The 23,982-nt window shown below is 41.7% G+C and overlaps 1 protein-coding gene across 1 annotated transcript in view; it reads right to left on the reverse strand.

Moving 5' to 3' along the window:
• The window catches only part of TOPAZ1 (testis and ovary specific PAZ domain containing 1), a 93,428-nt gene that overhangs the window by 36,153 nt on the left and 33,293 nt on the right, over window positions 1-23,982 (reverse strand). The window contains exons 9-14 of the mRNA XM_030549384.1: window positions 19,921-19,984; window positions 17,602-17,753; window positions 17,273-17,365; window positions 16,874-16,989; window positions 15,769-15,835; window positions 1,531-1,705 (exon numbers count right to left, since the gene is read on the reverse strand). Of these exons, the coding sequence (XP_030405244.1) occupies window positions 1,531-1,705; window positions 15,769-15,835; window positions 16,874-16,989; window positions 17,273-17,365; window positions 17,602-17,753; window positions 19,921-19,984 (667 nt within the window). The remainder of the gene's footprint in view (window positions 1-1,530; window positions 1,706-15,768; window positions 15,836-16,873; window positions 16,990-17,272; window positions 17,366-17,601; window positions 17,754-19,920; window positions 19,985-23,982) is intronic.

Raw genomic sequence — 23,982 nt, forward strand, 5'->3', positions numbered from 1 at the left:
GAGGCCTAATCAGTGCAGAGTAGAGCAGAAGAATTACTACTTGTGTCTTGCTTACAATACTCCTGCTAATGCATCCCAGAATGATGTTTTCTTTTTTTGCAACAGTTACACTGTTGATTCATATTTAGCTTGTGATCCACTATGATCCCCAGATCCCTTTCCGCAGTACTCCTTCCTAGGCAGTCATTTCCCATTTTGTATGTGTGCAACGGATAGTTCCTTCCTAAGTGGAGTACTTTGCATTTACCCTTATTGAATTTCATCCTATTTACTTCAGACCATTTCTCCAGTTTGTCCAGATCATTTTGAATTTTAATCCTATCCTCCAAAGCACTTGCAACCACTCCCAGCTTGGTATTGTCCACAAACTTTATAAGTGTACTCTCTATGCCATTATCTAAATCACTGACGAAGATATTGAACAGAACCGGATCCAGAACTGACCCCTGCAGTTCTCCACCTTCTGAAATAAAAAATTGCCTCCAGTACATTCCAAGAACTTGCTGGATAATTTGCGCTCTGCCATATTATTTTCCCAACAGATGTCTGGGTACTTAAAGTCCCCCATCACCATTAAGTCCTGTGCTTTGGATGATTTTGTTAGTTGTTTAAAAAAAGCCTTATCCATCTCTTCTTCCTGGTTTCATGGTCTGTAGACCCCCTACCATGACATCACCATCATCATGATATAATGTTGCACAATGGCATAGACCTAACAGTATAAAACTCAATTTTAGTACAATTTCACCTAAAAAAAATTAAGAACTATATATAAATAATTTAAAGAGTAAGGACAGTTGAGATGAAAGGGGACAGACCTCGCTCTCTCAGCTTGAACAAATGAGGAGTCTCACTCAGGGGCTGCATCTCTTTAAACCTCCTCACACTGCATGCTAGTACAAAATGTGTTTTCCTCCTTTATTAATAGTGTTTATACACACAGCATATTACATCTCTGCTTCAGAAACACTAATTGTTTCTATTTGTTTGTGGGTTCAATTCAAGATGTTTGCTTTGCCCACTGAAGTCCTTAATGGTTTGGTCATGTCATGTGCACTTAAGAGCCTATGTCTGCCTCTCCTTGTGCCATTACCCAACCTGGAGGCAAGCTGTTGGTTCTTACATTTGTCTGTCTGGAGCAGGTCATTCTCAATATAGGGCCCTCAACTCTGGAACATGCTTTTCTTCCTGGCCTGACAAGCAAAGTTTGCATCTTTTAGGGCACACTGAAAGGCCAATAGATTTACTCTGATTATTTTTTTTGGAGGGGTAGTTGAGTAGGATGGGGTTTACTTTTTCTTTCTGATCAGGGAGTTCAGCTGCTATTTAACATGTTTACTTAATGTTAATTTTACATGAAGAAACAGGAATTTTGATTAGTGCACAATATACATTTAAATAAATAAGGTCAAGAGAATGCTGGCTTTATAATTCATCACATAATTTCAGTTTTCTTCTTACACCTGTTCAGTGTAGAGAGTGAATGCTAAAATGTCAAATGCAACATAAACATCATCATCTTAGTTTTACCTGCTTCAGCAAATTCACAAAAAGGAACTCCTGGTCTCTCTTCCTTGGAGTCTCTTGTTAGTATGTCAGCAATATATAAAGTCAATTTCTGAAGGTCACCAAAATTTTCACATCCTATTCTCATATTAACATACAAAGTTCCCAATTTGGCCCAGTCACTTTTTTCTTTACAGTGCTGTTAAAAGTCAAATAATAAATGTAAATAAGTTTGCTACAAAACATGATACAGTTATTAGTTATTACAACTCAGACGGTTCAGCTGGCAGGAACTATTAGGTGCTCAAAATATACCTTGTACAAATTCTCCTTTTTATATTCTCAAAAATGTTATCTAGCCTTCTGAACATTTCCCTTAATGATGTCTAAAACAGCCTACTATAAGAGCTGGTTGATTGTTCTTATTTTGTCTAGATCAGATAAGAAAGCTAGTTTTTCCTAATTTCAATTTAAAAACAGTAATTCTTGTAATACATCTGACTAGCCACAAGTAGGTCATCCCCCTTTCTAGTATTTCCTTTCAAATGTTCATATTGTTTTAACTCCATTTCTTTATGATTCTATTCATGTATCATGTCTTCCAACCCTGTTTTCTTTGTTGCTATTCTTCATGTGTTTTTTTTTCCACGCCTTTTTTTCAGTGAAAAACCCCTAATTGAACTAAAATGAGGTCTTTGTCACTATTGGCAAAGGGACATTAATGGTATTATATGCAATACTTCAGTATGCACATTCCAGGTATTTTGTTATAGTCTCACATTGCAAGTTTCTATAAACTGCTTTCCATGTCTGTTATGCATGTTCAACTGACTTAAATGTTTTTCTGCAATGTTTTTATCACATTCTCCCATTTTTTATTTTTATTTAATATTGACCCTTTCCAAATGTATACTATTAGAGCCCTTCAAAATGTATGTCTTTATTTTTCTTGTATCATATACTGTGTTTGCTATATATGGAGTTTTTATATCTGAAAATTTGATCAAACTGATAGCCTCACAAACCAGATACATTTATAAACATATTAAATATCTTTTTCCAAAACATACACTCTTAAAGTTCTGTTCTACTCTGAAAAGTGACTTTAAAAGTGTCATTGTGTGGTTTCATTTTTCGTGTCACTGCATTTTCATACTGAATTTACGCAGTTTACATCTAAAGAGTTACTAGAAGTAACATTTTCTCTTGAAAATTGAGCAAATGTCATTTGGAAATAATTGATAAAAAACAAACCTCTTAATGTATATTTGTTTAAATAGACACACTTTTCAGAGAATGATCACACATATATATCAGCTCTGGTGTATTTACTGCCCTCTAGGCAGACTAGGGCCTGGTCTACACTAGGAAATTAGGTCAGTATGACTATATCACTCAGGGGTGTGAAAAATCCACATGCCGACGGATGCAGTAAAACTGACCTAATGTCTGGTGCAGACAATACTAGGGCAATGGGAGAATTCTCCCATCAACCTAGCTACCACCTCTTGGGGAAGTGGTGTACCTATGCAGATGGAAGAAGCCCTCCCATCAGCACAGCTAGTGTCTTCACCAAAGTGCTCCAGCGGCGCAGCTGCACTGGTGCAGCTGTCTCATTGTAATGGTTTATGTGCAGACAAGCCCTAGGGGTAGAGTTGAGGTGCAAAACCAGCCAATAACTACACAAGCTGGAACTCATCTGCCCTTTCAAAACAGTTAGTTATACAATTTCCTATTTGAAATACAAGAATAAAGAGAATGGTGTTTGTTCTCCGAAAAAATGGTTACCTACCTTTCGTAACTGTTCTTCTTTGAGATGTGTTGCTCATGCCCATTCCAAGTAGGTGTCTGCGCACAACGTGCACAGTCATCGGAAGGTTTTTCCCCTAGTGGTATCCGTTGGGTCAGCTATAGAGCTGCCTGGAGTGGTGCCCTTATGGCAGTGTATACAGGTCCCTGCCAAGCCGCTGCCTCTTCAAGTTCCTTCTTGCCAGATACTCTGAGAGAGGGGAGGCGGAGGGGTCTTGGAAAGGACATGAGCAACACATCTCAAAGAACAACAGTTATGAAAGTTAGGTGACTTTATTTTTTCCCTTCGAGGAACTGACATGAGCAATCACAAGTAGGTGACTCCCAGGCAGTCCCCCAGAGAGGTCGGAGTTCACCGAGTTGCAGACTGAAGCACTGCTCTACCAAATGCAGCATCATCTCTAGCCTGTTGGGTGATGGTATAGTGCAACATAAAGGTGTGAATCAACCACCACATCACCGCCCTGCAGATGTCCTGAATGGGGACCTGAGCCAGGAACACTGCAGAGGAAGCTTCCACTCTTAAAGAATGCACTGTGAATGGTGGAGACAGAATCTTTGCCAAGACATAGTACGTCCTGATACAGGCTGTGGTCCAAGAGGAGATTCTTTGGGATGAAACGTCCTCTTGGCAATGGCCACGAAGAGCTGCGTCAATCTTCTAACCGTCTTTGTCTGCTCAATATGAAAAACTAGCGTTCATCTAACCTCCAGGGAATGGAGCATGCGTTCCCTATCGTTAACATGTGGCTTGAGGCAGAACACTGGCAGAAAGATGTCCTGATTCACGTGAAATTGCAAGACTGCCTTTTGGAGGAAAGCCGTGTGTGACTGTAACTGTACCTGGTCCTTACAAAACATGGAATAAAGGGGCTTGGACATCAGAGACTTGAGCTCAGACACTTTTCTGGCCAATGTTATAGCCACTAGGAACGCTACTTTCCACGAAAGGTAAAGGAGAGAACAAGTTGCCAGGGGTTCGACGGGAGGGCCCATCAGCCTAGAGAGCCTCAAACTGAGAACCTGGGGGGGGAATCTGTTGCTGTACTTTAGGGTACAGTCTGTGTACACCCTTGAGAAAAGGGCTGATGATAGGGTTGGCGAACACCAAGTGGCCCACTGCACCAGGGTGGGAAGCTGAAATCTTTATTGATGATACTGCCAACCTCTGCTGCTTTTAACTGGAGTAAATAGTCCAGGACGAAAGGAACTGAGGTCTGCAATGGAGTAATGCCCTTCTGAAGTGACCAAATTGAAAACCTTTTCCACTTAGCCAGATAAGTGGCACAAGTGGAAGGCTTTCTGCTGCCAAGGAGAAAGGACAGTTACCTGTTCTGTAACTGGCGTTCTTCGAGATTTGTTGCTCATATCTATTACACAGTAGGTGTGCGTGCTCGCCATGTGCACCGGTGCCGCAAGGTTCTCCCTCAGCAGTCCCCGTAAGGGGAGCGCTGCTGCGACCCCAGGAGTGGCGCCGCTACAGTGCGCTATAAGGGAAGCTGCATGCTCCCCCCACCCTCAGTTCCTTCTTAACGGACCAACTCCAATGGTGGGGAAGGAGGGTGGGATGTGGAATAGACATGAGCAACACATCTTGAAGAACATCAGTTACGGAAGAGGTAACTGTCCTTTCTTCTTCGAGTGCTTGCTCATGTGTATTCCACAGTAGGTGATTATAAGCTGTGTCTGATGGAGGTGGGCAGGAGTTCACAGATTCCCTGGCTAGAGCACAGCCCTAACAAAAAAACCCATCATCCCTCATGTGGGAGATGATCACACAGTGCGATGTGAACGTGTGTACTGAGGACCAGGTAGAGGGCCAACAGATGTCCTGGATAGGGACATGGGCCAGAAAGGCAGCTGATGAGGCCTGAGCCCTTGTTGAGTGAGCCCTTATAATAGGTGGTGCTAGGCTGCAGCATGTGTGGATGCACGATGTAATCCACTGGGAAAGCCTCTGGGTGGAGATCGGCTGGCCCCTCATGCGCTCAGCGGAAGCAACGAAGAGTTGCGAAGACCTGTGGAACAGCTTAGTCCGATCCAGATAAAAGGCCAGAGCCCTGAGCATGTCAAGCATATGGAGGTGGCGTGCCTCGTTAGATGTATGCGGCTTAGGGCAGAGGGCAGGTAAGATGCTGTCCTGGCTCACATGAAAGACGGACACACTTTGTGGGAGGAATGCAGGGTGTGAGCGGAGCTGAACCATGTCCTTGTGAAAGACAGTGTACAGAGGGTCGCAGGTCAGGGCCCTGAGCTCTGACATCTGCTGGGCTGACATGATGGACACGAGGAAGCTACCTTCCAGTGCCACAGGATCCACCCCTTGATTGGACTCCTCGTGTGGCGCCGAGGAGCCGTGACCTGCCAATCTATCCCTTGGAGGTCTGGAGAGCGCAACTGACAGAGCCTCCGATGCTCCTGCTATCGACCGAGGGCCTTGCTGAGCATTCACGGGGGGCCATGGGGTCCACTGGCATCACTGGCTCTGTCATGGGGGTCCCTGCCATTGGCTCTGGTGCGGCATCAGCTGGTCAGGTTGGCCCGGCTGGAGCATAGGACGCTGCGTGTGGGTCGAGGTCTGGGTTACCAACGACCTGTCAGTGCGGTGCGAGCAGTACACGTGGTACCAAGCACGGCGTCTGCCACAGGACCGGGACTCTGACGTCAAGGAACGGTACTGCCTCAAGCTGCTACTCCTTGAGACGCTTCGACGCCTGGATCCGTGACGAAGCAGAGCTGGCGATCTCCGCCAGAAGTGGTGGGTGCAGTGCCTAGATGCATGAGAGCTGGAGCATGACTGGCGACGGCATCCGTGCTGGGAGCGGCTCTGGTAGCTGTGCCAAGAGTGGGAGCGTCTACGGCATCGGTGCCTGTCCCAGCGAAAATCTGTACTCGACATGAAGTCGTGTCTAGAACTGCGCTCCGACGGCACCCTGCCACACAACCTGGAGGGCGATGGGAGTGGAGGCTGGAGGCTGTGTCCCTACAGGACACTGGGCGATGAATGGTCTCAAGAGCGGTCTCCTGACCAGGATCTGTGTCAGGTCGGCGTCGGCTGGCAAGACCCCAGCAGCGGCTTGCCTCTAGAGCAGGGTCCGGGTGCTGGCGGTGCCCTGGGCACCTGCAGGGCCATATCATCTTTGGACGCCTGCAGGGCCTCCGGTGTCAAAGGCATGCGGATTTCAGTCAGAGAGGTCTGAGTCGATGCAACCAGGCTGCTCCGCTTGACCTGAGTTGGAGCTCTAGAGCCCGGAGGGGACTGGGGCTGCCCAACGTGGGTCTAGCCTCCCCCCGTGCCTTCTCCCTATGCTTCTGAGATGACAAAGCCTTCTTCTGCTTTTTCAACGGAGAACAGTGCCGGGCACCAGAAGGTGCCAGGGGATCACCATGCATGGAAGACACAGTACCCAGTGTCAACTCCATAAGGAGAAGTTGAAGTCTGAAATACCCCTCCTTTTTTGTTCTTGGGTGGAAGCTCCTGCAGATCCTACACTTATCAGTCTGATGGGCTTCCCCCAAAAGAACTTTAAGCAGAAGTTGTGAGGATCTCCCCTGGGCACAGGCTTCTGATAAGACCACCAGGGTTTGAAGGCTTGAGACTGAGGCATGCCCTCTCCCCAACAAAGACTTAACTACTAACTAACTACACTAAAAACTAACAATACTATGATAATAAAACTATTGTGATACAGAAGGGCCAGGGAGCAGTGGGAGAGTGGTAGAGGGGAAATATGTAAGCGCTAGGCTAATTAAGGTGCAGTTCCCTATAGACTAGACAGGGTGGCTACAGGTTAATTGGAGCACCTACAGTCAATTAAGGCCCTGTCAAGAACCTAATAAAACCCCCTGTTTCAGGCAGTCAGGGAGGAGGAAGGAGAGAGGACTGGAGCTTGGAAGTGTGTTGTGAGATTTGAAAGACTAGAGAACCGAAGTAAGAACTTTGAGAGAACAGCCCTGCAGGAGGCCTGGCCCCAGTGGTTGGGCATGCTCGCCCCATTTTTGTGCAGGGAGGCCCAGAAGGCCTACTAAGATATGACCACAAAGGAGGTGGCAGATTACCTCCGACTGAAGGCGGAGATCTTGGCCAAGGCAGGGGTAACGACAGCCTTGTGAGCCCTGCAATTCTATGAATGGCAGTACTGCAAAAACAAGACATCATGATCACAACTATTTGACCTTGTCATAAACAGATATTTAAGGGTTAACGTCTCTTTTACCTGTAAAGGGTTAAGAAGCTCAGTAAACCTGGCTGACACCTAACCAGAGGACTAATAGGGGGACAAGATACTTTCAAATCTTGGTGGAGGGAAGTCTTTGTTTGTGCTCTTTGTTTTGGGGGTTGTTTGCTCTTGGGACTAAGAGGGACCAGACGTCAATCCAGGCTCTCCAAATCTTTCTAAACCACTTTCTCATGTTTCAAAACTGTAAGTAACAGCCAGGCAAGGCGGATTAGTTTTATTTTTGTTTTCTCAACTTGTAAATGTCCTTTTTTGCTGAGAGGATTTTACCTCTGTTTGCTGTAACTTTGAACCTAAGGCTAGAGGGGGGTTCTTCTGGGCTATACGAATTTGATTACCCAGTAAAGTATTTTCCATCCTAATTTTACAGAGATAATTTTTATCTTTCTTTTTAAGAACCTGATTGATTTTTCCTTGTTTTAAAATCCAAGGGGATTGGATCTGGACTCACCAGGGATTGGTGGGGGAAAGGAGGGCGGATGGTTAATTTCTCCTTGTTTTAAAATCCAAAAGGATTGGATCTGGACTCACCAGGGACTGGAGGGGGAAAGGAGGGCAGATGGTTAATTTCTCCTTGTTTTAAAATCCAAAGGGATTGGATCTGGACTCACTAGGGATTGGTGGGGGAAAGGAGGGGGGATGGTTAATTTCTCCTTGTTTTAAGAGCCAAGGGGTTTGGATCTGTGTTCACCAGGGAATTGGTGAAGTCCCTCAAGGCCACCCAGGGAGGAGAGAGTTTTGGGGGGACAGGAAGTGCTCCAGACACTAACTTCTGGATGGTGGCAGTGTACCAGATCTAAGCTAGTAATTGAGCTTAGAAGTGTCCATGCAGGTCCCCACATTTGTACCCTAAAGTTCAAAGTGGGGAAGGAACCTTGACAGACCTCATCCACCTAGCCCGGAAGCTCTCAGCTCAGAGAAAATGATGGAGCTCCTTGGGCCTCCGAGCCTGGGTAGGCCAGAACGACTCCTCCACCAATGACAAACTGGTCACCCTTGTAGAGAGACAACTGGCAGAACGTGAACTGTTCAAAACCCCAGGAGGTGAAACATGGCATTTCAGGAAACCAGTCCGGACCCCGAGCCCCGGATCATCGAGAACTCCAGGAAAGCCACAGCTGGAAGAACAGGCCCCAAGGAGCAGCCTGAGGCCCCAAATGGACCTGGAGGTTCAGGGGGAGAGAGTTAGGGGAGCGGATCAGAGGGCCCAAGACAGAGCGAAACCTCCAGGATGAGATATTGGTGTTATGAGTGTGGGGAGTTGGGGCATATAGGAGCCCAGTGCCCCAACAGGGAGGAGCCAAATGAGTATACTAAGACAGTAAAGATGAACAACATCCAGAGTATAACTTTGGTGGACTCTGGGAGAGCTATCACTTTGGTCTCAGGTAAGTTAGTGGGGCAAGATCAAGTGAGCCAGGCCAACAGCACCGGAGTGACGTGTGTTCATGGCACAGTAAATTTCTACCCCACAATTCCAATATGGATTGAGATCCAGGGAAACACTACAAAGATGACTGCAGGAGTGGGTCCCAAGCTTCTCTACCTGGTCTTAATTGGCAGGGATTTTCCTAGGTTCTAGAGCCTACTCCCCCCCATCGAGTTAGGGGCGGGAAGTAAACCCCAAGCAGAGCTTGAGGCGCCCATGGATGGCCCTACCACAATTTTTGCTGTGTTTTCCCAGAGTTATTTTCACTCCCTGGGAAATCCCGGAAATCTAGACAGGAAAGGAGGGCAGATAAAAGACTGGGAACTAGGATTCTGGCACTAAACCAGAGCTGCCCTGGTTGGGAGGAAGCCCCATCAGGGAAACCACAAGGTAGTACGGACCAGTGGAGACCCAGAGACGGCCCCCAGCATGAGTGGAAGCACCCCAAGAGAAGGAGGGGAGCCCAGTCCAATAGAATCAGGCCAGATCAGTCCCGCACACGAGTGTTTTGGGCAGGACCAAGCCGATGACCCTCTTTATGCAAAAGTGAGGGAGGAGGTAGTAGAGCTAAATGGCATGCCAGTAGAAGAGTAAACCAAAGGTCCAGGGTCATACTATATAATCAAACAGGATCTGTTGTACCAGGTAGTGCCAATATGGGGGTGGGGGAAGTAGAACAGCTCTTGGTGCCAAGGAAGCACATGAGGGCTGTATTAGAGTTAGCTCACAGTCATCTGTTTGGGGGACATTTAAGAGCAGATGAGACCTTGGATAGAATCCTAAGGAAGTTCTACTGGCCAGGGGTTCAAGCAGAAGTCCAGTGCTATTGCACTTCCTGCCCAGAGTGCCAGCTGCATAGCCCTCGACCTCAGTTAAGGGCCTCGTTGGTACCCTTGCTTATAATTGAAGTCCCTTTTGAAAGGATAGCAATGGATCTAGTGGGCCCACTAGAAAAAAATGGCCCAGGGCCACCAAAGCATACTCGTCATCCTGGACTGTGCTACATGGTATCCCGAAGCCATTCCTTTAAGAAACCCCAAGTCCAAAGCAATTGCAAAAGAACTGGTGCAGGTTTTTGCTATGGTAGGCATCCCTAAGGAGATTTGACAGATTAAGGGACTCCCTTCATGTTGAAAGTAATGAAAGACTTTTGTACCCTGCTTCGCATCCAAGTCTTGCGGACCTCGGTCTATCATCCTCAAACAGATGGTCTGGTCGAACGATTTAACCGCACTCTCAAGAGATCTGAAAAGGTGGTGGCCCAAGATGGAAAAGACTGGGATAACTTCTTACTATACCTGATGTCTGCAATACGAGAAGTTTCCCAAGCATCTACTGGATTCTTCCCCTTCGAGCTACTGTACAGACACCACCCACGTAGTATATTAGACATCATGAAGGAGCAATGGGAGGAATAACCCAACCCAACCCCACCCCACAAGTGGCCCAGATGAGAGAACGAATAGCCCAAGTGACCCCCATAGTATGAGAGCATTTGGAGAAAGCACAAGAGGCCCAACGAACCTACTACAACTGTCGGGCAAAAACATGGAAATTTCAAGCAGGAGAAAGGATGCTGGTACCAACAACAGAAAACAAGCACCTGGCCAGTTGGCATGGACCCTATGAGATTGTGGAAGCCATTGGGGAGGTGAATAATAAGGTGGAGCAGCCAGACTGCTGAATGCCAGAGCGGATCTATCACGTCAACTTACTGAAATCCTGGCTCGGTTGGGAGATGGCCATCCTGCCAGCTTCACCCTAGGCAGAGGGCCCAAAAGGGCAGGTAAAGATATCCCCGGAATTAGCCCCAGAACAACGAACAGAGGTCATCGAAATGATCCAGTGGAACCAAGACGTGTTCTTCACACAACCAGGCCGTATGGTGTTGATCCAACACCACATTGTCACCTGTCCCAGAGCAAGGGTGACGATAAAACTATCGCATATCAGAGGCAAAAAGAGAAGAAATTGGGGCAGAAGTAAGGAAGATGCTGGAACCTGTGGTGATCGAGGAATCCCATAGCCAGTGGTCCAGCCCTATTGTCTTGGCCCCCAAGCCTGATGGCACCCTAAGGTTTTGTAATGACTTCTGGAAGTTAAACGAGATATTCCAATTTGATGCCTACCCGATACCAGGTATTGATGAGCTGGTGGATCAGTTAGGCAAGGCCCGATACCTGACCAGCTTGGACTTGACAAAAGGCTACTGGCAGATGCCCCTGGCTGAGGATGCCAAGGAAAAAAATGCTCTCTACACACCCAACAGCCTCTTCCAATATATTGTCCTCCCTTTGGGGTCCATGGGGCCCCTGCAACTTTCCAACGATTGATGGACAGATTACTTCGAGCTTATACCAAGTATGCTGCCGCCTATTTAGATGATGTGATAATCCATAGCCCTGACTGGGAGACGCACCTGAGGAAAGTGGAAGCAGTACTAGATGCTCTTAGACAAGCTGGCCTCACCGCTAACCCGTCCAAATGTGCAATAGGGTTAGCCAAGGCCAGACACCTCAGGTATGTAGTCGGAATAGGCCTGGCGAAGCCCCAGTGGAACAAAGTGGAGGCAATACAAGAATGGCCCCGCCTGATCCGCAAGAAACAACTCAGAGCATTCTTAGGAATAGTGGGGTACTATTGCCAGTTCATCCCTCACTTCACTACAAGGGCAGTGCCTTTGACGGACCTGATAAGAGCTCAGGGCCCAGAAATCATTAAGTGGACTGGGGTGGCAGAAGAAGCTTTCACAGACCGATGGACAGCCCTTTGCATCCATCCAGTGCTATAGCCCCTGATTTCAAAAAGGAATTCATCCTACAAACAGACGTCTCGGAGGTAGGACTTGGGGCGGTCCTTTCACAGATGGTGGGGGATGAGGAGCACCCAATCCTTTACCTCAGCTAAAACCTCCTGCCCAGGGAGCAATAGTACTCTTTAGCAAAAAAGGAATGCCCAGCGGTTAAATGGGCCATTGAGATTCTATAGTACTACCTACTTGGGTGGCGGTTTACTCTTGTGATGGACCACTCCAATGGATGCAAACAAACAAGGAGAGGAATGCACAAGTGACTAGATGGTTCCTATCCCTACAACCTTTTGACTTCTGGTATAGTATAGAGTATAGAGCTGGAAACCAACACAGCAACGCAGACAGCCTGTCACAACACTGTTTCTCGTCCCAAATAGCCCAACCCCATGATGTTGAGCGGCCGGAGGGGGGAGGGCAGAATATGTGATACAGGAGGGCAAGGGAGCAGTGGGAGAGTGGTAGAAGGGAAATATATAAGCCCTAGGCTAATTAAGGTGTGGTTCCCTGTAGACTACGGAGGGTGGCTACAGGTTAATTGGAGCACCTGCAGTCAATTAAGGCCCTGTCAGGAACCTAATAAACCCCCCTGTTTCAGGCAGTCAGGGAGGAGGAGGAGGAGGGAGAGAGGACTGGAGCTTGGAGGTGTGTTGTGATATCTGAAAGACTAGAGAACCCTAAGTAAGGGAGACCCTGCCCCAGGAGGGGAGGGAGATTCCCTCTCCCAGCGTCTAAGGCCGACGGTACCCCACTCAAAGGAGGAAGAGGGTAAGAACCTGCAGGGTTGAGAGGGGCTAGGGCTCAGAGTGAGACGCAAACCCAGGCCTCTCCCCCACTTCCCTCCTCTACCACGTTCCCAGGACACTAGTGCCCCAAGAGCAGGGGCCAGGGAGGGCATCTTAGCCTCCCCCGCCAAGAAAAGCGCAGGACCCAAAATAATATCGGCTACCTTGCCACACTATTTACAAAACAAAAAAAGGGAATGCTAGGGAATCACTTGCCCAAGGCAGGAGAGTAAAAGAAGCTCCAACGACCGTCACTGGCAGTAAGAAGGAACTGAAAAGGCAGCGGGTTAGCAGGGCCCTATATATACCGCCATAAAGGCACTACTCCAGGGGGCTCCACAGCTGACTTAACAGGTACCACTAGGGGAAAAACCTTCTGACTGTGCATGTGGCGCACGCACACCTATTCGGAATTGACATGAGCAATCGTTTGAAGAACTAACTGGAACCAATATGCAAAATCAACGCTCCTACCAGTCTTAACATCAAATTGTTATTCTTACCCTTTTAATATAACCAAAATAATACATTGTGGGGATAAATTAATGCCTGACATTTGACACTTCAAATTACTCAAATTACCATGAATACTGATTTGTTGTTATGTCCAATAGCAATTACATTACCATCGTCCATTCCTAATGCAAACCAAATGCATATATTGCACTCATATGTTGCATAACCCATGAGAATTACAGAAACCTGGTTTCCTACTAGAGAAGTGTACCATACTGTGTACCACACAGTGCTCTTATCTTGCGATTTGTCTATTACAGCACTTCAGCTAATCTAGGTGGGGCCTTTTTTTATCATTTTTTTAATTACAAAAGATTCAAGAAGGCTAATGTAATGATTACCATTCATAATAGACAAGGAAAGGAAGTTTGATGGAAAACAAATCAAAATACACCACAAATTTTGTTAACTGGAAAAGTTTTTAACCCTTGTTCATGGCTAAATGACTAGTATAAAAGGTGCCAGTCACTGTAGTATGTATGTATTTGTAGCATTTCCAAGGTGCTTAACTCTGATGTTCGAGCATTGCATAGTTCTAGGATGTAGGTAGGTGCCAGATAAATATTTAAAAATTATGAAGGAATTTTCAGTTAAAAACTCTGCTCTCTGCTGCATGGATCAGGTGATCTTCATAGATGTTTTGCATCCTCATCTTTTCCTCCCACTTAATTTTTCTTTTCATGAGGAGTGCAAGATTATGATGTCATTGACTTCTGAAGAGGTGCATCTCACATCATCATTTAAACATGGTAAGACTCTAGGATTCATCTTGATGTCCGATAGCACGTAGTTTTATAGTTTAGGGCCTTCTATTCTGGATGCCCTGCCTTCTGTTAGATGGGTCTTCTACCCTGGTCACACACAGATTCCTTACTTCCAATGAATTTAGTGTCTTGGTGGGTCACAATAGAGAAACTGTCTGCAAGAAAACAAGCTGGAGTATGGCAAAGGGTCTTAAATGTTAGGACCACAATCTTGAATGAGACCTGATGTTAAATGGGGAGCAAATGGGACACTGACATTTGGTGTTGCTGGTCTTTCCTTCATAGGAGGCAGGCAGCTGTATGTTGCAAGAGTCAAAACTTGTAAGTGGTCATCATCTTCAGTTCTAGGTGAAGCAAGTCACAGTACTCAAATTGGGAGATGAAAGAGTGGAGCACAACTGTCTGGTCCTCATCTGAGAGGAATGGGCAAAATCTCCTTCCCAGTAGAAGGGGGAAGGAAATCTTTCTTTACTGTTGCTGTGTGTGTCTAGGAGCACTGGTAAACCCAACATGAGCCCACCACAGTGCACTATTTTGATAACTGGTGTACAAAAACTCTCAATAGCGGATGAGGACAGAGGTCTCAGATAAAGAAACACACTGAAAAAGAGGAGACAGATTGAGCTTGGAGAGAACTCTTGGAAATGTAAAGCAGTTACCACTCATAATTCTCTCAGATGTATCAGACAGAAATGAATCAAGCCAGCTTGGTGCTTCATCATCTATTCCAGCTGTCTCATATGTGAGGCCATTTAAAACAATGTTGTAAAATCAGCACCTGCTGTGTGCCCTATCTCACCAGAGGTTGGTTGAAATCCTTGTGTAGTACTCTCACGCTCCTGTTCAGTATGAAGCGGCTTCATGCTGATTAAGTGCTATGGAGTATCAGTAACTTGAGCCCCTCAAAATAGAAGAGATTTTGATTCTTCACCATGACATTAATTGGGATGCATTAAAGGTTCTCCCCTCCTATTTAACAAGAAACCTACATCCACTATTTCCTTTAATTCTTGCTCAAATGTACACCAGCTTTGGGGATAGTTCTTTAAAAACCACAGTATTACTTTTAGTGAAAATAACAAATACTACAAAATAAAATGCATATTAATAAGAAAAATAATCACATTGCTGCTCTTATTTATAATTTGTTAACCATTATCACTCCAAATAGGCCCCCTTTGGAATTGTTTTTTTCATAAGACAGGAATCCTATTAATTGTAAGTGAATATAAAATGTATATTCTTGTTAAGGAATGATACACCATAACAAATCAAAAGCACCACAAATTCCAAAAGGTGAGTCATACAATTGTTTCATACAAAAACAACAAAATTTATTAGGCTCCTTAGGAGGCACTATTTCAATTAAACTAATTATCTTCCTGGTAGCACCATAATCCTAGCTCTCAGCACTAAGTAATGTAGCTCCTGTAGAGCTTTAGGTATTTGTTATGTTACCTCTTATTCTAGGAAGTGCTTGAATCTGAATCCTGGTATTTTCAGATAAAAAGTTCTCAGTTTACATTAACATCTTAAAAAGGTAAACTGAACCACTTGCTATTAAAGAAAAAGTTTGAAATCCTAAGTCATTTAAGACATATAGACAATCTACAAACTTCCACAACTTTAAAGCCACATTGACACATCACTTTATAACTAAGATAGTCTTCTTACTGGATGCTAGCCATCCTTGTCTACAATTTTGGTTTGACTAAAGGAACACATTTTCGTGTTTTTAATAGTCTTCAAAATAAAAGTAATTAACATTCCTTTATGACTGACAAAACATTGCTGCGCTCTATGGCTTTAAAGAACTACACTAAAAAACAAAAATAAAAACTGATTAAGTACTATATATTTTGTATTGTTAGTTCTGAAATTTGTTTCCAAAAACTAAATGCTCATACTGTACCTGAATTTCAGCTATTGCCAAATTTAAGTCACGAAGCCAGTTCTTTTTAAATTGTTTTGCCTGAAATCTTTAACAAGAGAAAATTGTTAATTATAGTTACCTGTTTGAGAGTATAATACTTTGTATTATCACTTAAAAAAAAAAAAGAAAAAAAGCACCGCTTTCAGTCCTAGATCATTATCTTTCTAACCCCCAGCACCTCGGCTTACACACATCACTCAAGAGGGAAAAGGCAAATATATTTAATCATATTAAGAATGTTATTTGTGCTTCAACAGTGTACTTTTATAATGAATACTGCATAAATCATTTTCAAATATTTTACCAGACTACTTATCATATTTCTCAAATATTATTCCAGTGAGAAAACTATTTCCACAGAAAAAGGTACTAACTTGCAATAGAAAAGATTTATCTCAATGTAACTATAAATGAAAAGACAGTGATAAGACAAAATGTAAACTGAGTTTCATATATCCCACTAAGTTCTACAACAGTCTCAAATTATGTCAAATTACATGAGGAAGTGTGATCTAGCGAACAGAGCAAAAGCACGGTTGTAAGGTGTCTTTTTCTGGCTCTGCAACTGACATTATGTGACACCTTGCACAGCATACTTAATTGTGCATCAGCTTCCTTATCTGTAAAAATGATACAACCTACCTCACACAGGTTTGTAAACAATTTAAAACACTGAGTTCATTAGATGATTTTCCCAAGGTCACACTATAATTTGTGCATGTTACTCTCAGCTGTGCTAGTCAGATTTAATAATCATAAATGCTGTGGAAAATCTAATAAATAACTGAAACAAAAATCCTGGTCTTCTGATTCCCATTACTTGGTGTTAGCATTCTCCATTAAACTGGCAGCCCTTTTAAATATCATCAGTATGTACTTACTGAATAATTAAACTTCTCATTTTTGTACAAAGTATATAAATTTGCACCTTTTTACCATGCTTTCTAATTAGTAACAATCCAAAAACTGGAATATACTTTAAGTCTGTTCTTTACATAATTTTGTATTAAATGAAAACCAAAAGAAACCATTAAATATATTTTATACATTAACTGGAAAATAACTCCCTAAACTAAATACGCACCTTGATTTCATGCTCAAAATAACATTAATTTCTTGACTGGAAACTTGCAGTTGGTGAAGGAACTTAATAATACAGTTAAAATGTTCAAGCTCAAAAATCATTCCAGCATCAAAAAGCTGCAGCATCAAAAGAAAAAATACAGGTTACATACAAATTAGCATCTCTGAAATATTTCCAGAACCAAGTAGCAAGCACAATGGAGGCTATAACATAATAGCGAAAGAGAAGATTTTTAAAAAGTAAGGGATAAAGAAGAACCTGTGCAAAGAGCCTAGCTACATTAGAACAAAGATGCTTGTTTTAATTCAACCTTCATAATTTCATTGTCCAGGTTTTAAAAGTAGGCAAGACGTTTTTGTGACACTGCTACACAGGAGGAGATAATGGAAAAGGTCATACCTTACAAAAGATATCTATTAATGAAGCCACAGCATCTCTTATATTCATGGAAGCCACATGCTCAAACACCTTCAGGAATACATCAATAGCTGGCTAAATAAAAAAAATAGTATTTAAAAAAAATCCTAAGTTTAATCATTTGTCTCCTGTAAAGATTTTTAGAGTTCTCATTATAGTAGTTTATGAGTTGCCTTATGCAGAGTTTTGTCTTTCAGAACTGAGTCCACATAAACAAAACAGAAAACTTATTACAGTTAACTTCATGAGTTTTAGGAAAATTATGATCCCATGAATCCAATAGACTTTCAAAATATTTCCTGGTCACTTACCAGCATTTTAATCATTACAGCAACATTTAACAACTGAAATACTTCTTTCAACAAACAACACTTGATCAAAGAAATGAGAAGATCATTCAGCACTTGTGAATCAAAATGCACACCAGGAGTAACTTCTCTGTAGTAATTCATAAATATCTGGACTGAAAAAAAACAACCAACAAATGAAAGTCAATCCTATTTGCAGGTATCTGACATTCTTAAGTATTTAAACAACTTATTTCCTGAAACAGAAGTTATTTCTTAATACAGGCACTATATTAAAATATAAAAGTGAAAACAAAATATTTTGCGATAAATTCTGTGAGTTTAGTTGTGATAATGGGAGCCAGACTGACTCAGATTCCTGAATTATCCATAAAACGGATACTGTAAAAGGATCAGCAGTGCCATACCATATTGCCACACAAATGAGCCTCCACCACGCATGGGAGAACACTTAAGAGAAGGTAGAGTTCAACCTTCATATCCATTTAGCAACTGGCAACTCTGCTGAGATGGACGAGAAAGATACAATCAAACTGAGATGGTGTTTGTTATGTCAACACTTGTCCACTAACTGGACCTATTTCACACAGGCCACACAAGTGTCAGACAGCAATCACTTTTTGTCACTCCCAAGATCAGCTATTAATCAGAGAGAATACTAGATATTAAAAGATCCATATTCCATCATCAGTCCTCAGAGTCACTCAGCTTTCCTCAGCATATTTTCATTGAATCACAGAAACTAGCAATTAAAAAGATATTACTAGAAGATCTATTACTATTCTACAGTAAATTTAGTCCAGCCTCACTGGAAATACAGGGAATCTGACTAGAGCACTTGTTCCAATCTGATTTAAAATGCCCCAAACAATATAGCTTTCACCATATTGGGAAGACCAACTTAGCAACACCTCCCACTGTCAGCAAGCATTCCATCTGACACTGAGTTTGTTTCCTCTCAAAGAAACACTGTCAACTTAAACTCCGACTTCCATCTGAATACTTTTCATCTACTATTGTAACTAAGATTGTTAGTTTCATTTTTAGCCATTTTTCTCTATGCACTTTGTGCCTCAGACAACATTTGGCATATAGTTAATTTTGCTATTTCCCAGCATAGCCAATCTCCTCGTTTGTGTGAGCCTTCCAAACAGAAATAGGAACGAGAAAAACATTTTCACACACAAGACAATGATTTATTTGACCCAAATTGCAAGGGACTTAGAAGTATTATATTCCCTGAATCTGCTACTTTTTTAAAACTAACTAGATTTCAAGTTCAAAGAAGTATTATATTCCCTGAATCTGCTACTTTTTTAAAACTAACTAGATTTCAAGTTCAATTTAATCCCATTACTCCCAGTTATAACTCTCCTGTTCCTTGGGTACCAAACTGTGGCCGTAAGCCTGCAACTGAATAATGCGAACAGATAATTCCACTTCCACGGAGCTCTGTATGTATACATAGGTATGTCTATACGGATCTGATTCCAGGAGCAGGGCCTAAAATTGCTGTCCATCGTTGGCATTTGCACCCTTCAAATACCTATGCAGTGTTATATTCTTCACACTATCTCAGAAGCCACACTACGCACATTTAGCTTTTTTAGTTTTCATCAGAAATCCATTCCTCCAACCATTCTTATCCCTATTCTTTAAACTCCCTGTAGTGATGTCATGAGATGGAAAAATTTATTTTTTTATATATATAGATATAAATATATATAAATATATATATATATATAATATAAATAAATTTTATATATATATAAAATTATATATATATAAATTTTTTATATATATATATATATATATAAAAACCTGAATGTATCTGTAATTAAATACTAAAATGCTGTAATCATAATTGTATGGTGGCTGCTTGGTTTCACTAGAGGGCAGAGTTAAAGTTGTTTGGGTGCCTTAACTGCATTTTTTTTTTACCTTAACATGTTTGAATTTCTTTTAAATCTAACCTTAACTCAGAATTTCCTAGGTCTGTAACGCTTGGTTTTGGAATAATTACATCCCGGTAATATTTTTTGTCTTTAAGTGTTGATATGCACTCTCAACCTAACTTTATCTTAACATAGTTTGTTTAGAAATAGAACTATGTATAGCCATCAAATCTACAGCAAAACACTCAATGTCAATGGGAGGGTTGCACAAAAAAAAGGACCAATCATGATTCTCTTGCATTAACTAACTTGTAGTTATTACTCATTGTGACTTCACACAACTAGTCTGTCTCTCTGCTCATGGATCCTGTCCTGGACTTCCTTTATACATCACTATATTACATACTCACTTTCTGTTATATCATACCTGAACGTTGTAGCAAACTTGATTCATTGATATTTATATACGTCTTAAGTATTGCCATGCAAATCTAGAAAAACATAAGCAGAATCCATTACAACAGTGTAAGCTGTATTCCAACATATGAGTAGACTGAATGTCAATTTTATATTGCAAGTAAGCATAGGTTGCTTCTGGTTGATTAAATTACATCTGATGACAGTGAATGAATGATAAACTAGTTGGCTCTATAGTCAAAGCAGTGCTGAAGCAGGACAGATACTCTCAACTTAAAAAGATTTTGGATGGCTGCTATGGGACCATTCTGAAGGAATTGTTGGGAATAACTGCATGTGTGTATAAAAAGACCTATATCAGAATTTCCTTCACAGATATTTGCATCAAGCAGGAGAAAAGATTGGAAATAAAAAAGGCTACCATAGTATTACCAGAGTTCACTAAAAGGTGAAAATAGGCATTCAGGAAAGGGAACAGATAAGGGTAGAAAACACAAGTGTGGAAGAAAAAATGTACAGAGGATGTCCAGAAGTCAGAAGGATGTCCAGAAATAAAATTGAGAGGAAAGCACATATTACTTTGTTTTCCCATAAAGCAATATAAAGCAAGGCATGTAAGGGAGCTCAGAAAATTGACTTGAAGTTATTTCACTACAGACCAATGCCAGTGATAAGGAGACTTAAAATAAATTTTGTAAGATTAAAATGAGGTATTAAAATATTTTGTCAAGAATTTCATTTGAAGGATCTTAAAATGCTTTAAAAAATTGATGAATTTAGCTTTGCAATATAAAAGTATTCTCCTGTAATTTTACAGATGAAGAAACCAAGGCACAGTCAGATTACAAGGACACTGTCAACTTGAAATCTTGTATGCGGTGTTGTTGTAGCCGTGACACAAGAAGGGGGGTGAGGTAATATGTTGTATCAGACAATCTTCCATTGATGAAGGAGACAAGCTTTCAAGCTCTGTGTGAACTTGAAAGCTTGTCTCTTTCATCAACAGAAGTTGGTCCAGTACGAGATATTACCTCACCTGCCTTCTCTCTCTCTAACTTGAAATCTTGTCAGTTAAATAAAAAAAAGTTTCAAGTACAATTGCCTTTCCAATTTTTGTGGATTTACAACATATTCCCCAGCATATTTAAATGTCTTTTGTTCCCCTATTGTTCTGTGAAAGACCCAAAAAAGGGAACTGATTGACTATTCTAGTAAATAGTGATAGCATTCTATCAAGTATGCTATCAAATATACAAACTGAATTTTTTTTGCTGCATCCTTCATTTATAGTCTTGTGTGTCACTTGTAGCAACTATAAGTAATAAAAAATAGTTTAATTTTGAAGTGGACGTGTCCCTTCCAGTAGTTTGTCTAAGGTGACACAGTGAGTTAATGTCAGAACCAGAGCTATGACTTAACCATAAGTCAATCCTTCTTCCCTAAAAAAAAATTAACATCTGCAGATCAGCAAGGCTGATAGTCAAAGAACTAGACAATCTTAACACTTTAGAATCTCAGTACTTCAATTTATTATAAATAAAACACATGCAAAACACCAAAAATAAGAGTTTGTATTAAATTTTTTTAGTAGCTTTTTGTTAAAGTGTAAAAAGGTCTCTTTTGGAAAAAAAATCACATGGGATCTTTTACTGTTAAAAAAATGCAACGTCACTTGGTAATGGATGAGCTAATTTAACCCCATCTAAAACCCCAGGTGGCTGAGGGCATTTAAAACAAATTTTAGCACAGGCCAAAAGTATGTAAAGTATGCTTTCTTTTGGAATCTATTTTCCTCCTATTTTGGACTGATGCCCAAAAATACCAAGACTGCATCTGGAGCAATCATTGTTCCAAATATTAGTGAAATTGCTTGGAAAATCCAGTTGCAGAAAGGTTTAATCATGGGACAAGTCCACATTACATGCATAAACGAGCCTAATTGTGAGCCTCATTTCCAGCTTGTATGAGACTTTCCTTGATTTAATTGTCTCAGTTTACAAGGGGTATAAATGAATCTATGGACCATGTAAAAATGGGAAAGTCTACATTTAGAGTTAATTGTAATAAATTTAGATGGGAGAGGATATATACACTTAAATTTCTATGGAGAATTTGGTCCAAGCCTGCCCCTATAATATAGTCTTATTGAATGATGGACAGGGACAGTAGCTTTTGGCATCTGAAAATGCAATGGATTTTCAAGTCCTTGATTCCTGTAAGAAACTGTTTCAATTGAAAAAACAATGAGGAGTCCTTGTGACACCTTAGAGACTAACAAATTTATTTTGGCATAAGCTTTCGTGGGCTAGAACCACTTCACTGGATGCAAGAAGTGAAAAATACAGGAGCAGGTATAAATACACGAAAGGATGGGGGTTGCTTTACCAAGTATGTGGTCAGTCTAACAAGATAAATCAATTAACAGCAGGACACCCAGGGAGGAAAAATAACTTTTGAAGTGGTAAGAGAGTGGCCCATTACAGACAGCTGACAAGAAGGTATGATTAACAGTAGGGAGAAATTAGTATTGGGGAAATGTATTTTTCCCTTTATGCATCTGATGAAGTGGGTTCTAGCCCACAAAAGCTTATGCCCAAATAAATTTGTTAGTCTCTAAGGTGACACAAGGACTCTTCGTTGTTTTTGTGGATACAGATTAACACAGCTACCACTCTGAAACTTGTTACCCTGTTTCAATTGAGTCATTACTTTGTAGAAAACAGACAGTTTCAGAAAAAGCCACATTGACTTTAATTTAAAAAAGCTGACAACATATACTTTTCCATGCATGAGTAATTTTGAGGAGATCAATAGGCAGGAGTCCAGAAGAATTTTAATGACAACACTGGATTCTAGACTAGGAGTTGACGTATCCATCAGCAAAATAGGTCAATTGAAGCCTAGAAGTTAGTAACATTTAAAAATCAGAGTGTTCCAATTTGAAGTAGGATTGGAAATCATGCTGTTTATTAAAGGCTCCTGCTGATTCCACATATTGTTTCCCTTACACAGGGCATAATTTTATGAAAAAGCAGCCAACATGATTGTGATTCATATGTGAACGACTGATTAGCATGGAAGATCTCTAAGGAGCATCACACATACAATGAGCCACTTTACTCACTCATAATATAAAAACAAGAGTCATTCAATGAAAGAATTTTTAAAAAATAAAACGGCTAATTCACCTGTGGAACTCATTGCTTCATCACGGCCAAGAGCATACTAGATTCAAAAGAGGATTACACATTTGTGTAGACCATGAGATAATCCAGTTTTATTAAATAGCATAAAACACAAAATGTATAAAGGACATAAACCCCTGAGTTTCAGGCAATAAAGCATCCACTAACTAATTTAATAGAAGTTAGGAAGAAACTTTCCTTATAAATTCCCCCCTCCACCGCACTTCTCTTTGAAGTTTTTGATACTGGTCATTGTCAGGAACAGAATACCCGAATAACTGAACCAGTGACCAAAGTTGTATGACAATTCCTAAAAGATTTATTTTCCTTGTTTTTGGACTCAATCACTTCTTTTGCACTGATTCACCTGTTTTCCCATCAGTATACTCTGATGCAACCATGAAGTGCTTGGCCTGGTTATCAGCCTTCAGCAAGTCTCTCCACAAATACTTCCCTGGCTACCATGTGGGATGTGTGCAAAACTGTAAGTCTGATGCAATGTTGCTGCTAAGGAGATCATATAGAGAATAGATTTTAAATATTCTGGGTTTTTTTAGGACATCTTGAAATACAGAATCACTAGAAGTCACGATGCTTCATGAAAAATAGGTGGAAGCTCCTGATACCTGTGAACAACAATGCCAACAATGCTTCACAGTTGGGACACAAGGCCTGTTCTACTCCGTCTGTCAGTTCTTCAAGGAGGACTATATCATCTTTACAGAGAGATACCATTGCTACCTATCTTTTGGAGGATGACATAATGTAGATGGCTTTGGTGCCTTAGGAGCATATACAATTTCTGCTTATTTGGTCTTCTGGGTTTACTGAGGCATTCCTATTAATACAGCATTACATTCTACAGAGAGCAGGTTAATACATATAAT

This window comes from Gopherus evgoodei, chromosome 2, assembly GCF_007399415.2.
Source record: "Gopherus evgoodei ecotype Sinaloan lineage chromosome 2, rGopEvg1_v1.p, whole genome shotgun sequence".
In the NCBI taxonomy this organism is placed as follows: domain Eukaryota; kingdom Metazoa; phylum Chordata; order Testudines; family Testudinidae; genus Gopherus; species Gopherus evgoodei.